Source organism: Lepisosteus oculatus, chromosome 15, assembly GCF_040954835.1.
Source record: "Lepisosteus oculatus isolate fLepOcu1 chromosome 15, fLepOcu1.hap2, whole genome shotgun sequence".
Classification (NCBI taxonomy): domain Eukaryota; kingdom Metazoa; phylum Chordata; class Actinopteri; order Semionotiformes; family Lepisosteidae; genus Lepisosteus; species Lepisosteus oculatus.
In genome coordinates, this window is record NC_090710.1 from 3,132,566 (window position 1) to 3,149,503 (window position 16,938).

General features: G+C 43.6%; 2 protein-coding genes across 2 annotated transcripts; one reads left to right on the forward strand and one right to left on the reverse strand.

Moving 5' to 3' along the window:
* Positions 1–2,345: 2,345 nt before the first annotated feature.
* Positions 2,346–11,702, reverse strand: unc50 (unc-50 homolog (C. elegans)). The gene is made up of 6 exons (XM_006638880.3): positions 11,590–11,702; positions 8,810–9,093; positions 8,069–8,189; positions 7,132–7,271; positions 5,886–5,993; positions 2,346–2,816 (listed from the first exon to the last, which is right to left on the reverse strand). Exons 2-6 carry the CDS (start codon positions 9,087–9,089, stop codon positions 2,680–2,682), a joined length of 786 nt encoding a protein of 261 aa, XP_006638943.2. The 5' UTR covers positions 9,090–9,093; positions 11,590–11,702; the 3' UTR covers positions 2,346–2,679.
* Positions 11,703–11,820: 118 nt separating this feature from the next.
* Positions 11,821–15,483, forward strand: coa5 (cytochrome C oxidase assembly factor 5). Its single transcript, XM_006638881.3, has 3 exons — positions 11,821–12,050; positions 13,750–13,833; positions 14,752–15,483. The coding sequence occupies exons 1-3, from the start codon at positions 11,949–11,951 to the stop codon at positions 14,791–14,793; spliced, it is 228 nt and encodes a 75-aa protein (XP_006638944.1). The 5' UTR covers positions 11,821–11,948; the 3' UTR covers positions 14,794–15,483.
* The last annotated feature ends 1,455 nt before the right edge of the window (positions 15,484–16,938 follow it).

Below are 16,938 nucleotides of genomic sequence, written 5' to 3' on the forward strand. Positions count from 1 at the left end.
ATAAACTTATCAAGAAGGCACTGTGTTGGGGATGAGCCTTGACCCCATGGAGGTTGTGGCTGAGAGGAGAATGCTGACCAAGCTCACAGCCATCATGAACAACACCTATCATCCGCTTCATGGGACTGTTACTGATCATCACATTTTGCACACACCTATGTATTTTTTTTTTTTTTTTTTTGTTGTCTTTTGTTTTATAACTATTCTGTTGTCTGTTTTTGCTTGTCTTGGGCTGGAGTGCTGTAACACATCAATTTCCCTACGGGATTAATAAAGTATTATCTATTAAAAATCCCAGGACGTTTCTCGAAAAGAGTAGGGGGTGTAACCCTGGCATCCTGGCCAAATTTCCCAGTGGCCCTTACCAATCATGGCCTCCTAATAATCCACATCTATGAATCTGCTTCATTCCTCTGTTCTCCTCCCCACTGATAGCTGATGTGTGGTGAGCTGTTGCATCATCCAGGTGGGGCTGCACACTGGTGGGGGTGGAGGGGAGTCCCCATTACCTGTAAAGCGCTTTGAGTGTAGTGTCCAGAAAAGCGCTATATAAGTGTAAGCTATTATTATTATTAGAGACATCCACTTATGTTTTCCTGGGAAATTTCACACTTGCTGAAAAACCTTCCGCAGTTCTCAAGTCTTAACATCTGCAGATGACACTACTGACCTCTGGTGTTTGATCAGAATTATTACACTAAAATTGCTGTAATGTTATGGATACCTGAATAGGAAGTGTTTTAAAGAAGAGGGGACCATTAGGCCCATTAAATATGGTTGCCTGTAGCACATTTTATCCAAGTGTCTCGTCCAACCATTTCATCAAAGACTCCAATGACCCTTTGTGTAAAAAAGTGTCTCCTGGTCACGGGTTTAAATGCACACTGCAGTTTCCACAGGGGCCCTTATCGATCGGCATTCCTTTCAGACTAATAATGTATCTGCTCTGGTCTGATTCCAGAACAGAAATATCTTTCGTTGTGTGTGTTGTGGTCAACAAAATGTATACAACATTCTAAATAAAGCATTGCTGGTATATTGGTCAATTTTAACATAAGATTTACATTCTTTTAACTACATTTTGACATTTTAGTGCATCCCTATGGTGCCTAAAAATAGCTGGTGCTGCCTTAAAAGTCTTATTTCCAAATTTATGGTTTGTTTTTGCTACCTGCATGTAAACCATTAACGTTGTCTACTCTAGGTGTTCCTTTCCCTTTGATTGCCGAGTGCTGAATTTTACCCCTTTCTTTCACATTTTTTTTTAATAATCATCTGTGGATTTTTCTAGTTTTAATTATACCAGCATTTAGATCAGAAATTTGTCACGTGTTACTGTATCACCAAATCTAAATTTACTCTATAATTGTTACTACAAAGCGTTCAGTCAGGTCAAGGTTACAAAGTTCCAGGTAGAATTTTGTTTCCCTATTTATAAGTACAGTAAGATCAAGATCACTTTATTGTCCGTATACAATTTCCTGTATTAAGAATTTCTTTTCACATACCCCAAATTGCTCTCCATGAAACACAGACAGGGAGAGAAGCTTGAGGGTCAGGGTGCAGGGTCATCCATTTATACGGTACCCCTGGAGCAGCTGGGGTTAAGGGCCTTGCTCAGGAGCCCAGCGGAGTAGGATTCCTCTGCTGGTCACGAGATATGAACCGGCAACCTTCCAGCTACAGGGGCAGATCCTTAGCCACAGAGCCACCACACTGCCCTAAACAACTTGCTTGTTCCCGCCTGGTTACGAACCGGGGACTTTTTTCGCTTGTGAGGTGAACGTGATAACCACTACACTACAGAAATGACAGTGATAACCCTGTGTATTAGTACTTATTACCCTTCCCTAATAGATCAGGGTGCAGGGCCCCATTTTGATTTCTAGCTGTAGCTCAGGCACTGACTACCAAAAGGAAAAACAACATGAATTCAGAAACACAATCAAAACCTCAGATGTTCCCTCAGAATCTTGATGCAACTGTTTTTTTTTTCGTTTAAAAATGGGAATTGTGATTGTCATCTCTCCGGCGGCCCTTTCCACATCTGTCCAAGAGAGAGAACCAGACATGCAGGCGTGTGTCTCTGTTCACAGGCTCATTTCTCATTGCACGGAGCCTGATGAGAGTGGAGTGACCCAGGTGTGAGCTTGCGCCATGGAATCTCACAGCCCTCTTCTGCACTGTTCACCATTTTTAACCAGTCGAGTCACTCGTGAGCCTCCCCGTATGTCCGATAATTCCGTTATGGAACATATGCTAGCCAGCAGTGTATCTGTCTTCCACATCCTAACACACAACTTGAGCTTCCACTTATTCCAGACTATTCCAGACTCACACAAGGGTTAACAGCACGCAAAGTAAAAACCTCTTTATTTGAAGAACGCCTTGTCACAGGAATGTACATTATTTTCGGGACCAACAGCCGATGTCCTCAAGACTGAACTGCATGCAAATTCAGAATTATCTTTTTTTTTTCCCTCCAGGAAGAGGAGGGATTCTTGAAACTCAAGATAAAAAAAAACCTCCAGGTACGTTATTACAAACAGTCCCACGTTTTATCTACAGTGAAAACTTTTATTTACAAGCTTTACAAAAAAACCTCCAAAAAAGGCTTCATCCCAGCTGGGTTCCCCAGCAATGAATGTGGATAGTCCTTCAGGGAAGTGGTCTCATATTCTACTGTACTCTGAATTTGTAGAACCAGCAGAGGCCTTTGGTGAAGTTCCAGCCCAGGCCCAAAGACAGCAGGTACAGCAACACCAGGGGTGCAAAAGGATACAGCAAGATGGCTGTGTTCTTCAGGAATGGTAACACTGTGGGGCAAGGAAACAGAAGTAAGAATGCAGATACTTCAGCTGGATGATGAAATATCCACAATCTCATTTATGTTTGTCTGGATCAGGCTTCCCAGCCAGGTGTTTGAAGACAAAAGTTTAGGCTCTTTCAAGAAACTGCCTGGACAAAAAGTGAGATTTTGAAATTTGTGAATTTGAGACAAAATTTCACTCAGCTAGTAAACCACCCGGTAAGCAATGTGGGCTAAATTGCCTCCTCTCGTGTGGTCTTTATGTTTCTATGAGATCTAGATCTGATCTCACACTCATGTTGACCCACGTCGAGTCTGGGGTGAATTTGTGATGACATTCCTACAGGTCTGTATCAGCTGTTCTCACACAATCCCCTCCCAGGAACAAGCCAGAGATCTACAGTGGATAAATCCCAGACCAGCAGGCTGATGGTTTAAAGATTTGGCATCAGAATTCGGCAGTGATGTTAAAGCTGCTGTGTTCAAAGCAATTGTCTTGGATGGACAACCCCAACTAAATAATCTTTCCATATCCTTCCACACACAACCGCATTTTCATTTCCAAGAAACAATATTGTTTCATAACTTGTTTCACATGGCCGAGAGGAAGAACACAAACACAATGACGGGAGGCTGCAAATGTAAACTGCACTGATGCAAATTCACAGCAAGGGTACAAGGCGGAATACCAGCGGGCTTTTAATCTGCAGATACAACTAGGTTATGACCTGGGGGGCAGCAAAGTTTAAATATGTTTGCATTTCCCATCTCAGAGGAACAAAGGGTATTGTTCTGAGGTGTCTGCCTGGTTGTATGTAGGCTAAGAAGCAAGCACGCTCAGATGTTCAAAGGGTGTTTCTGATGATTTGCTGAGGTTACGTAACTTCACTTTACGTGTATTCACAGACATTTTCAACATGTCTCTGGCCCAAGCCGTAGTCCCCACCTGCTTCAAGACAACCACCATCATCCCAATACCGAAGAAAACTACAGTGACATGTCTTAATGACTACCGCCCGGTGGCACTAACACCTGTCATCATGAAGTGCTTCGAGAGGCTGGTCATGAAGCACATTAAGGACACCATCCCAAACACACCGGACCCATACCAATTTGCCTACCAGCCCAACAGATCCACAGATGACGCAATCTCCATTGCCATACACACTGCCCTAACCCATCTGGATAAAAAGAACACATACACAAGACTACTATTCATCGACTTCAGCTCAGCTTTTAACACCAGCATTCCAGAGAAACTGGTCAAGAAACTCAGTGCACTGGGTCTCAACACCACCCTCTGCAACTGGATTCGGGACTTTCTGACAGGCAGACCTCAGGCTGTCAGGCTTGGAAACCACACCTCCGGCACACTAACTCTGAACACTGGGGTCCCCCAGGGGTGTGAGCTTAGTCCATTGCTCTACTCCCTCTACACCCACGACTGTAAGGCCAACACAACACCAATCCCCATCATGAAGTTTTCCGATAACACCACAGTCTTAGGTCTGATCACAGACAATGATGAGAGGGCCTACATGGAAGAGGTCAATCTCCTTACAACATGGTGTGAAGACAACAACCTCACCCTCATCGTCAGCAAAACCAAGGTGCTGATCGTTGATTTCAGGAAACTGCAAAACAGACACGCCCCTTTCCACATCAGTGGAAAGTGGAAAGGGTCAGTAACTTTAAATTCCTTGGCGTCCATATCACCGAGGACCTCACAGGGTCTCTCAACGCCACCTGTCTGATCAAGAAAATGCAACAGCGCCTGTACTTCCAAAGACGGTTGGAGAAGGCTAAGATATGTCCCCAGATCCTCACTAACTTTTACAGATGCACTACAGAAAGCACACTGACAGGCTGCATCACAGTGTGGTATGGCAACTGCAGTATTGCTGACTGCAAAACCCTACAGAGGGTGGTGAAACCTGCCCAGTCCATCACTGTGGTTGCCCTCCCATCTATACAGGACATTTATGATACACGGTGCTTGAGGAAAGCTCTAAGCATCATCGAAGACCCCACGCACCCAACTACAGACTGTATGACCCTCTACCATCTGGAAAATGGTACTAGAGCATTCCAGACTCAGAGACAGTTTTTACCCCCGCACTATCAAACTATTAAACTCCCAGCCTCTCTCACTCTCACCTATGATCTGAACCTTACAGTCCCTTCTTTCTTACCAAAAACTCAAACACATTGAAATCTACCTCTGCCTTACATGTCAAAAGCTCCCTCCCCAAAAGTTCTATCCTTTTATTTCATTCTGTTGATGCATGTTTTTGCACATTGTTACCTTTTGTTGTTTTGTCTTTAATTATACAATTGTATTGTTGTTTTTTTGTACTAATCGTCTGAGAGCTAGCTAAATAGCATTTCGTTATACCATATACCTGTATATGAGTATAATGACAATAAACTTGAACTTGAACTTCACTGTCAATCATTAAAACCATCACAGAAGTGAAGAATCATAGTGAAGGAGAACAGCATGAATAGGCAAAGGAGAGAAGAGGGAAAAAAAGAGCTTGTGCCACGTGAGAAGATCTGGATCAGTCTCGGAGACCAGATTCTGACTAAATAATCTGAACACTACAGAACATTTGTCGTCTCTTTTTTTAATCAAATTCTGATTTCTTGCACCGTGAAATCATCAGACTTAAAACGTTCTCTCCTAGTTTGTTGAATAGGAAGATTGATTCCTATTCTTTTTTGGCTATCCGTGTTGTAGGACAGGAATAATAGCCCTTTTTATTAGGATACAATTTGCTTCTCTCTTTGTCATGTTTAAGATTTTGCATGGTGAACCTGGATTACGAGGGCAGAATTCCATATTATCTAAATTTATTGAGAGTTTTGTAATAGGGATTATTTATAATGAATAAATATTTGTCTGGTCAAGTATGGAGTATGGATTTATTACTCCATTGCCAGAGAATAAAAATAACTTACAAGCCTCACATTTCACATGGTAACACTTAGTCATTTCCTAACCCATTATGTTATAATAATCATACAAGTAAATAACAGGATCTGATTTTATTAGCACTCAGACAAGATCACTTACCATTGTAGCCCAAGAAGGTGATGTAGATATAGTATCCTATGGCGATCAACCACACTGTGTTACCGACAAAACACCCCAGGAACCATTCAGAGTTTATGAAGAAAATGTCTACAAGAAAATTTTAAAAAATCGGAAATCATGTATTTTATAAAGCTTTTTTTATAAGAAAAACAAATATGCTTATCAAGACCTGACAGTGGGTGCCTGGCGTGGTTAGAGAGCTGACATGGTGAGGAGTCAATAGTCTGGGCCCACACATGCAAGACCAGATCAATCACATCCCAAGTGAAGTGCATATGGGTAATGATGTGATTTCTGAATATACCCCTAAAAAAGAAGCACCCATATTGATTTAACTTCCATCCAATTATGTTAACTATACATTTACAATACATACTTACTATTACATCTGTCTCGGCCTTTTCTTGTGCCAAGAGCCTTTTTTTTTCACTACAGCAATCAAGAAACCAGCCGTTAGGCAGTTTTCCCTTTTGGGGCTTCTTTTTCCTAACAGTGCTTCATTCGCAGCCCTCTTAATGGGTTCAGTCTAGACCAGCAGCCTGCAACGTACGAGTAGCATTTGAACAGCCGGACAGAAGTCACAGGCTTTCCAAGGCGCTTCCAAAGGTGTTTTCATGGGGAGACATGCTTTGTCAACTACTGCTGACAACATTAGTATAAAATCTAAGATCAATGCTATAAGGAGGAAGAAAATAAAGGGATGCTGATTCAGAGGAATCACATAACATGAATGCCATAATATAGACCTATACCATACATAAGCCTTCATGTTTCAAATTCCCAACTGTGATTGTCTTTTATTATGTACCCACCCAGTCTGCAAGTGACAATGGTGTATTTAGGTCTGACACAGATCATATAGCTGGCAAGAGAAAGGGACAGGCTCCTCTGACTTGCGGCCCTTGGGGTTATTCATCTTTCAACATGCTACAGCAGGGATCCCCGGTCCTGGTCCTGCAGGTCCAGTGGGTCTACAGGTTTTCAGTCCAGATGGGCTCTTAATGACCCGGATCAGCTCTTTACTGGCTGGACCAGTTCTCCCAGCTGCACCGACACCGTGGTTTAGAAGAACCCGGAAAGCCAGCAGACACACCAGGCCTCCAGAGATCCCTGCACTCGGCTGTTCCGGTTCTGATGCTGCTAAATCCAGAACTACTTACAACGGGGTGCCCAGGGGAGCTTTAACAGGTTGCGCAGAAATGTCCGCCCGGCCCTCCACACTTACGGTTGATGAAGAACAGCTGGAAGAAGTGCAGGATGACCAGCAGGGGGTAGAAAGCGTTGAGGTGGACGTCAAAGGCGTAGCCCCACTCCACGTCGTACTCTCGGCTGGGGTGCTTCATGAGGTACTTGTTTGCGACGACCCTGGGAAACGAAGCCAACAGTGCAAAGGGCCTCCTGAGCCTCCATACTGCAGGGGTTAAGCACACGGCGGCCACAGCTGACACTGCTGTATGTCGAGCACCATTTCTAGTGTCACATAACCAACAGTGAATCCGAGTAGAACAGCATTTCCCAGCCCTGGCCCTGCAGGACACCAGCGCCCCCTGGTGTTAGTTCCAGCCAAGTTCTTAGCTGCAGGCCAATTGATTTCAGTGTTTAATGCCAGGCGGGTTTTCAAATTTGCTTTCAGTTCTTAAAAAAGTTCAACGGGGCTGGTAATTACCCGAAGTGTCTGGTAATTGATATCGAACCTGTGCCAATTTATTAAGTTTTATATCTATCCTCATTTCAGGTGTTTACCTGAAATGGAATCAAATGAGTCTGCAGAAAGCATAAATAAAGTCCTTTTGGGGGAATATCGGATGCACCGTCTTTCCCACCTGGGTTTTTTAGGTTGATTGTCAGGTATTGAGACAGAAGAATAACAGTCTTTGGTAAAAGAAGACTGTTTGACGCTCAGCACACTCAAAAAGGGTGTTTTGCTAACGAGGTCTGAGAACGGAAACATACAAGTCTGAACAAGCAGTAAAATCAATTAAAGGCATTAATTCACAAATTTCAAATGAATAAACAGTGTCTTAAATGAATATTTAGGACTAATTGAAAAGAATAACAGAAAATATATTATTATATACAGTCAGAACATTTGGTAATACTTAAAAGAGTTTTTAGAGGTGATACCAGTGGAGGTTGCTAAAGTAGGTAGCGAGATATCTTACCACATTAACGTGGATATCAGGAGTCCCACACCTATGCAGTCAATGAAGACAACCCACAGGAACAGCTTCAGCATCTCCACAAACCCCATCCCCAGCACGATCGCAAAACCTATGGTTGAGACTGAGAACAGAGAACAAAGTCATCGTTGTTTCCCTCATGGCACTGAATCAAGGAGTGATGGAAATCCTGACAGGAGATACCCCAAATTCTCACAAGGAGCGACGGATATCCTGACAAGGAATATCCCAAAATCCCTAACAAGGAATACCCCAAATCCTGACAAGGAGTTACGGAAATCCTAACAAAGAGATACCCCAAAGCCTTAAGAAGGGATATCCCAAATTCTCACAAGGAGTGATGGATATTCTGACAGGGAATACCCCAAATCCCGAGAAAAAAACCTGACAAGGGGTACCCTGAACCTAAAGAAGATGTGACGGAAATCCTGATGAGGGGTGCCTTGAACCTTGATAGGGCATGATGCTAACTCTACTCCTGAAATCAAGCTGACTGTAAATTTTAGGGATGCCTGATTGCACAAACCCAGCAGACAATATGGCCAGGACACCGATACCAGTGTAACACCCCTATTCGTTCCAACGTGTCCCAGTGGCCCCAGTCACCACACTGCAGCCCTGGTTTGGAAACGCTGATCCAGGAGGAAGAGCACCTCCTACTGGTCCACCAGCACCAGTGAGAGCGGGAAGTTGGACGTTCACCCACCCGCGAGGCCAACTCACCGCACAGCCAGATGCTGAGAATCACGAGGAAGGCGGGGTCATCCCTGGCCCACTGGTCCTTGGTCTGCTTCCTGTAGTGGAAGTTGCGGTACACTTTCTGCGGGGACGTGAACAGGTAGAGCATCTGCCAGGTGGCGAATTCGAAGTCCATCTGCCGGAAGCGCAGGAGCCGGCGCAGGTACTTGTGCCGCTTGGCGCCGGCCGTGTGCCGCGCGGCGTCCCGTGGGCTCAGGCTGCCGTTGCCCTGGCTCGGGGGTGGGTACGCGGTGGTGGGCAACATCTCGCTGCGGGAGAGGGGAAAGAGGTCTTGAGCCGCTTCGGCTCCACGGGAGGGAATTGGGGATTGGGTCTTCATTCCCATGGGGCACTGCGACGGTCCTGCTGGAGCGCTCGCTCCCCCGCGGCTCTTTCCGAGCTCCTCGGGCGGATCGGTAGCCCAGCCGGAGCAGCTGAACCCTTGTCAGACCCCAGGGGTCTGCGGCTGTCGTTGATGCAAAGAGACCTCGAACACAGGCCGGGTTCTGGCGCTCATGCACCCGTGTCTAATACTTAGCCCTCCAAGCAAAAAGATTCCACATCACGGACTCGTTGAGCTGGCTGGCGCATCACGGACGGCACAGGCATTCGGAAGCGCCACAGGGAATGATCCGCTGACCAAGGCTCTCCAGACGAGTTGAGAGGCCTTTTGCTAGTGGGCATGCTTCCAGCTGTCCGGCCCCTCTACTGTCGGAGCTCGGGGGGGGGGGGGTTATTCATAACATCAAGGCTTGATTTCTGCTCAACTCTTTTGCTCATGGGCTCCTTCCCTTAGCAATGTGCCCCAAACTCTGCAGCTGCGTATCACTCCTACACTCAAACCTCTATATAAGCCAATATAAGATCTTGTTACCGACTTTTAAGACTTTAAATAACCTGTCTCCATCACACATTTCTGAACGCCTCCAGGTTTACACTCTCTCCTGCAGGCTCTGCGCAGTTGAGGCTGGTCCTTTGCTCATTGTACCAGGACTAAATCTTGAGATTTCTGGACTTAGGGATTGTGCTTCTTCTATCGCTGCTCCTTTGTTGTGGGATGACCTTCCTTGGACTCTACAGGAGACAAATTCTTTCAAATCTAAACTTAAAATTCACCTTTTTACCAAGGCCTATGTCTGATTGCCCGACGGTTTGTCCTATACAGTATGCTCTTGTTTTCTTTGACTTTTTACTGCACTTTGTTTTTTTTTATCACTACGTACAGCATCATTGGGTTTGGAAAGGCATTTTATAAGTAAAAAATTATTATTTGGAAGTTGGGAATGGGTGATAACACATGATGGGGTGTCCCCTCTGGGAAGAAACCGATTTTCACACCTGCACACAGTACAATATTCTGCTTCAGCACAGCGAACGGAGAGCAAGCAGGACACAAGAGGAGCCATGACGTGTCGAGCTCATGAAAGGAAAGGTTGGGCAATGCTGATCTATGAACCAAAACTTGAGCGCTGTACCATTTCAACACAGAAAACAGAGGCTACCCTTGGATCAGGCTCGAATATCAGAAGCCTGATATGACTGATATCATCAAAGCAAGGGACACAGCTTCATGACATCAACAGGTTGGACAATTCTGAAGAACTCAGTGAAGCTACTACAGCACTGAGAGAGAAATACAACAGAGGAAGGAAGAGGTTTTGGGGGACTTGCTGAAGACAGAAATGATACAAGACCGAAGTGTGAAATGCCTCTGGTCTCTGGTCCTCTGGACACCTGAGTCTCGCCACCCCCAGTGGTTCCTTAGGTTTTCTGACACACGGACAATGATTCACTGCTGTGGACTGCTAGGACCAGGACAGTATTTTTCTGCAGTATAAATGGGGCACAAATGTAGATTGTTTAAGACAAAAGCCTCAGCCAATTGCTTAATAATACAGAATGGCAAGGTACGGCCCTGTTTTCAATAGGTGGCAGATTTAGGTTCGGTGACTTTACACTGCAAAGTCAAACACTTTACTTTATGATAGCCGCAGTTCCGAAAAAGGCATTCGTTAAACAGTGCTGGAACAGAAATGATCAAACTAATTTTCAGCAAGCCGGAGAAGGTAACCTCCCCCTTCATCGGCCACGGGTTGCTCCCTTGTCATCGGACATACCCTTCTGAAACTAAGAGGTGAGATATCAAACCCTGTCAGTCCCGATCCCTTACTCCATGGCGTGTCGGCTAAGTTCCCGGGCACTGTGCCTTCCGTGATGACATGTTGTTATTAACGTCATGTGGTCTCGCTGCCCGGAGGCTGAAGTGTCTCCGCTGTCATTACCTTCCGATTCAACAGAGCAATCCCGTTCAACTCGGGGGACGATGGTTGTGTTGCCTTTCGGAACAACACAACCATCGTTCAAAGCAGAAATAGGCACCAAAAATAAGTAAAGAATTCGTGCATTTCTAGAAAAAAACAACGTTATTATGTGCAATTACGTCAATTCGCCCATATAATGCTTTGTTGCCCGGAAACAATGTTTACAAAAACAACTAAGCAAAACAAAATCAGATATAATCTTGTCCAAATCCAGAGGCTGACCTGCAATCTACATTGCCTATTCCCCTTGATTACAAATAACTACGGTACAGAGTTAGCTAATTAACGCAGCTTTAACTATGTGAGTTAGCTCTAAACAAACCTCTTTTCGAAACGGAACAGGCCGTCCTTAGCATTCACGGGCACAAAGGATGCTCAGAAATTAATACACACCACAATGCAAACGATAACAATAAAATACAGAAACTCGGTATCACTGCTTACCTACAAAACCAGCTAGAACCCCGAACTTCCTAGAACGCTCCAGCCCGAACTCCACAGTCCCAGTTCCTGCACACGTAGTCCAGTGCTTAGCACCTGAGAAAAACGCCTACTGTCATATGCACTCTGGGATTTGAAGTCCACTGACTGACAAAATGTAATGAGCTCTGCCTTTGAAAAAACTACAACTCCCATCGGCAATGCAAGAAAGGTCATGACCAGGTTATTCAATCCCACACGCCCTTGCTTTACGTTGTTTGTGCTGCTTTCGATACGAACTGTATGTGCGCAAGCAGTCAACTGGTGGGAAGATATAGCTTACCGTTGATTTTCCGGAGAAGTCTGCAGACTAGTTGTAAATAATGCCCAAGTATTACGAGGATAAAGAGGACGACAACAAAGCATGTTCCGGTGTGAGAGAGGACTTCAAGTCATGCCTCCTTCAACATGATTGCGTCCTCAAGGTAGGTCGGACGAGTGTTACGCAGTTGGTGTGTTACAGCCCTTTGGGGAAAAAACACTGCCCGTGAAAAACAAAATATGTTTCAGTGCGGCGTTGGCTAGGGTCCTACTACTTAATTGTCTTTACATTTCTTCAACCTGCTCTACGCGGTTTGATCAGCTGAATCCAGCTGCCTGGTCTGTAGATCAGGGAGTTTGGAACTGTCGGTGAGAACATGAAGAGCTTCCTGTCTCACCTTTACAGTATCAGCCCCCTTTGCCCGCTATGGCAGTCAAGTGTGTAGTTCAGTCACAGACTGGGATTACACAAAATGGGACAAACATCCCATAGGGTTTTATTAAAATATTATTTGCCAAATAGTGTGTGCAGGGGTGAATCAATGTGTTCCCTTTTAGCAATTAATATAAAGAAGGGGCAGTGACCAGAAATCTTACTACCACAAGGCCCTGCTGAGCCCAGTGAACAGTCCCCTCAGCAAGATGCTCCTGAATTTCACTGTCACAAACCAACCTCAGGACAGCACAGCTAGAACCACATGAACCACCAAACCACTGCCTGACCCACCGCGACACACAGCCAAACACAACACAAACCAAAATGCTACCAGACCCTAAACGGACAACAGATACTAGCTGATTACTGACCAGTGACCAGAAACGGCAAAGAGAAACAACTCTGAAGACGTACAGGCTCAGTCACAACAGCCTGGCCGTAGTTGCAGACAGAGCAGGGAGAACGGGCTGTGATCCCACTGCCAGCAGGGGGAAATGGAGACAGAGGTGCTGGTTTTGCTGCACTGTGGGGAAAACCTCTGGCATTAGACAAACATTCTACCCTAAAATAACAATCCCAGAATTCCCCCACCTGCCAGAATCAGAACCAGTCTCGATCCTGTTGGGAGAGAAAACTTAATGCAGCTGCAGTCCAGTATGTTTAATGTTTAATTTTGCTTTATTAGCCCTCTACAATTTCTTGCATTAGGAATTCGTCTTTTTGCATACCCCAGGTTGCTCTCCATGAGACACACAGACAGGGAGAGAAGCTTGGGGTCAGAGCGCAGGGTCGGCCATTGTACAGCATCCCTGGAGCAGTTGGGGTGAAGGGCCTTGCTCAGGGGCTCAATGGAGTAGGATTCCTCTGCCGGCTGCGGGATTTGAACCTTCCAGTCACAGGCACAGATCCTTAGCCACAGAGCCACCACTCCGCCCATGTGATCTCCTGTCGCCCTCCCAAACTGTCAGATTGAATTTAATTGCTTACTCTCTGCTCTACCAACTCAGAATTTTCTAGAACTTCATACTGTTAACAAATGAACATTTGTTTTGGCTATGATAAATAACTCCTGCATTGTCAGTGTCTGTGAAACAAGGAACTAAATAGAATTGTTTTGAATATTTTTACCACATACAGCTTGTCGTTTTGAATCTCATGTAAGTAATCAACGTTTTCATTGTATTAACACACAAATATGTTGGGGTGTTGAATCTAGTTTCCAGTTATGTAAAGAGTTCTTGTTTCTCTTTTTACAGATCTAAATATGGGTTTTATTGTATATTTTGTAGAGTAAATATTTCTTAGAATATTGCCTGCAGTCTTTGTTACATGATCTTCAATCTCAGCTTTTAGCAGCAGGATAAAAAATAAATTCTACAAAATCCGCCAGTTAGAGACAGCATCTAGATCCCGTCTCCTTGTTGCAGGACGGAAAGAGTGCCAGGCAGTGTCTGAAGGAAGGTCACTGCAGAGCTCTTCAAGTGTCCTTCTTCGAATGTAAAAGATCCATGGTAAGTGACTCAGCGCAACAGCTGCTGTTCACCACTAGGGGGCGCTGAAGCCTTCCTAATTTCAGTATCCGTGAATGAACGCTTCACATTATCAACATGTTACACAAGACTGTGTGTTATGTAATTACATAATATTAATAGAAATAGTACATAATAGTATTCGCGTTTTGTCTAATATTGTGTAATCCGCTCTCAAATCTTGATTTGAAAACATTTTAAAAGATGTGTTGAAAAGGGGTCAGCGACAGCATATTCTCAGTACAGTGTGTACAATGTATTCCAATGCATACATTGTACAGAAAACAGACACGAACTATTAGTAGAGAAATACCATTAAATATGTTGATGTGGAGTACGGTACATGATTTACATTTGACATTTTTAACACGCTCAATAAGGTCTTTCTGTCTTCATTTTTATATATCCATACAGTTCTTCTGAATTCCCTTTGTTTTTCCCCTTCCTTGCCCTTGTTCCTCTCCTGTTTGTAATGCATTATGAAGGGAGCAAAGCACAATCGCCCAGACTGCATTTCTGTTTGATTTAATATTTTTTTGCAGTTTTGGCTGACATGTAACTTCCTTCACCCATGCAAGGCTTAGGTTTGAGCATCTAAGGTTTGGTTAAGAATATGAGTGAAAGAGTGCAGTTAATTGGGTTCAGTAACACGGCTGGGTGGGTGTTCCAAACTCCCACAACCCCTGCCATGTTCACAGCATTCAGGTTCCATTTAGAAATATTCACTTGAAAAGCATGTGCGCCTTGTTGGTTAAGTTTTGGATATCCTTAGAACTAGGTGACTGCTTTTTCAAGGCACTATACATATAACACCTAAAAGATAAACCCCAGTTTACCATGTGTGCCTGCAACATATTGTGCTAATTGTTAATTGGTTAATGGCCGTTTCGGTTTTCCTAGGTGGACGCTCGGTCGAGATTCAGGGGCAGGAAGGGATACTGAAGTGGAGGCTCGGCCATCACGATCTGTCGGGAAAGACGATACAGCAAGACTCATTTCATACATCAATAAAGCAGTATGTTTGCACAACTGTATCCCTTCATTTTTATAATAACGAAGACAAGCCAAGGAAAATCAAGATGCATTATGGGTGAAGACTAAATGTGTTGAGCATCTCATGTAGTCGACTCCCCTGCGGTTTAGTAAGGAAGAGAACTTCATAGGCACGGTAAAGATCCGGGACTACAGTTGGTTCTTTGAGAACAGGGGGGCAACTTCTTGATGAATGGAACAAGTTACCCAGCCCTGCTGTCGAAACCGATACCCTGGCTTCTTTCAAGGAACAGCTGGATGAGATCCTCACAACAGTTAACGGCTAACCTCCAAATGGACTGACTGTGTCTCCAAGATGGTTCATATCTCTGAATCAGTCCATCCACTTCTACAACTAGGAGACATTGGGTTTAAAATCTAGTTTATTAGCTACATACCTTATCAGCAGAAGGGAAGTATTTGAACATTGATTAGTTTTTCTCCAGGAATGTGGTTGTCTTACTCCAAAGTTTGGGATTTCATTTAAAAATCACTCGATTTCATTTTTCCTATGCTTCCCTTGTAAATGTAATTATTTTATTTTTTTTTTTAAGTTTGACAATAAAATTGACACAAAGTGTGGAATTTGTTCATCACAAATGTAGTGGTCTTGGTGTGAATGTGTGTCTTTGGACTGTGGGAAGAAACTAGAGCACCTGAAAGAAACCCATTTGAACACGGGAAGAACATACAAACTCCACACAGACAGTACTGTATGTCCGGAATTGAGCCCAGGGTCCAGGTTAAGACATTATTAAGATAGAACAGGGTTTTGCTCCTTGCAATTTATTTCATGACCTGGGTTAAGGTATAATGTTATTCAAAGGTATCATCACTTTTATGCCGATTAATTTAGATGAGTAGTCTGATTTTGAAATAGTATTAATCGGTCCACTAATCAGTGTTTGTTACGTCACTGCTTTTTTTAAAAAGATCGTATTTACTCAGTGTAATGCAAATAACCAGACGGGATTTGTTTGCACAATATTGTTACAAATGGGGGGAGTTATGGAAAGAAAATCAATTGACCGAGTGGTTTATTTCGAATAATTAAAATAATCATAACCCACAACTTGTGATTTCTGCTAGAATATACCCTGGCTGTTAATATAGAGGCACCATAATTCTTTCTCTGGCACTGCTTTGGTGAAAAGAGTAATAATTCAGACATACTTGGTTAAACAACTGTTTATTAACAATAACAGTGACACTGCATTTCAGTTATTTAGACTACCACAATACTTACCTTACCACTATCTTATTTTTCAAACGACCATAAAGTAGGGGCTCTATCCTGGTGCAAGAGAATTCTTTTCAAGTTACAACTTCTGCTCTCTTCTTTCTTATGGTCTGGCCTTTTTTCCATTTTTCTCTCCTCTGATCTGATCCTATGATATCCTAGTGTATTTCTGGACTGTTGATTGATTGGTAAATTTAATCATTTGCCAAAGTAAACTCTGGATCACAGACTCTGGATCCCTACAGACTGTTTCTGCAAATATCACCACTGCTTTGAACCTGGAAATGTTTGTAGTGCCTGATGGTACACACTTTATCTAGAGTCTTGGACACCTCCATTGCCACCTACCTCAGCTTCTAATGTTAATTTTGAACAGATTTTAAAATTGTGTAGAACATTTTTGATCAAATCTGCTTGTTCATTTTACATTAAAGGCCCCTAAGACCAACGTGCCTTGCTTTTGGAAAATTCTGAAATGTGCTTTTTTGTACAGCATGATTAATTTTGAGTTTTCATCAAAACCCTTGACTATTTTGGTTTCTCCCTGCTATAAACCTGTGTAGCATATTCTGTCTGTGACATACTCGAGTTGTGGAATTTAGTAATGCATTAGCTAAACAAACAGCCTGTTTGTTTTTTTTTTTGCCTGTTTGTGCAAGGAAGGTGAGATTTTTTATGTAAAAATGTAAGACATTCCTGCTAGTCTTTAAATCACCAGCTTTTAAAACAGCAGAAACACTTGAAAGTTATTTGGAAGAGGGAAATCTGGTAATGTAAGGCTGCAGGACTGCTATTTCCCTTGTTTAATTGATAGC

Bases quoted from the DNA above. Each gene is read 5' to 3' on its own strand.
- coa5 (XM_006638881.3), top strand. From the start codon at position 11,949: ATGCCCAAGTATTACGAGGATAAAGAGGACGACAACAAAGCATGTTCC. The intron at 12,051-13,749 runs GTAGGTCGGACG...TCCTTGTTGCAG, and splicing joins AACATGATTGCGTCCTCAAG to GACGGAAAGAGTGCCAGGCA. The intron at 13,834-14,751 runs GTAAGTGACTCA...CGGTTTTCCTAG, and splicing joins TCGAATGTAAAAGATCCATG to GTGGACGCTCGGTCGAGATT.
- unc50 (XM_006638880.3), bottom strand. From the start codon at position 9,089: ATGTTGCCCACCACCGCGTACCCACCCCCGAGCCAGGGCAACGGCAGC. The intron at 7,272-8,068 runs GTAAGATATCTC...TTCGTTTCCCAG, and splicing joins CTGATATCCACGTTAATGTG to GGTCGTCGCAAACAAGTACC. The intron at 2,817-5,885 runs GTAAGTGATCTT...CTTGCCCCACAG, and splicing joins CACCTTCTTGGGCTACAATG to TGTTACCATTCCTGAAGAAC.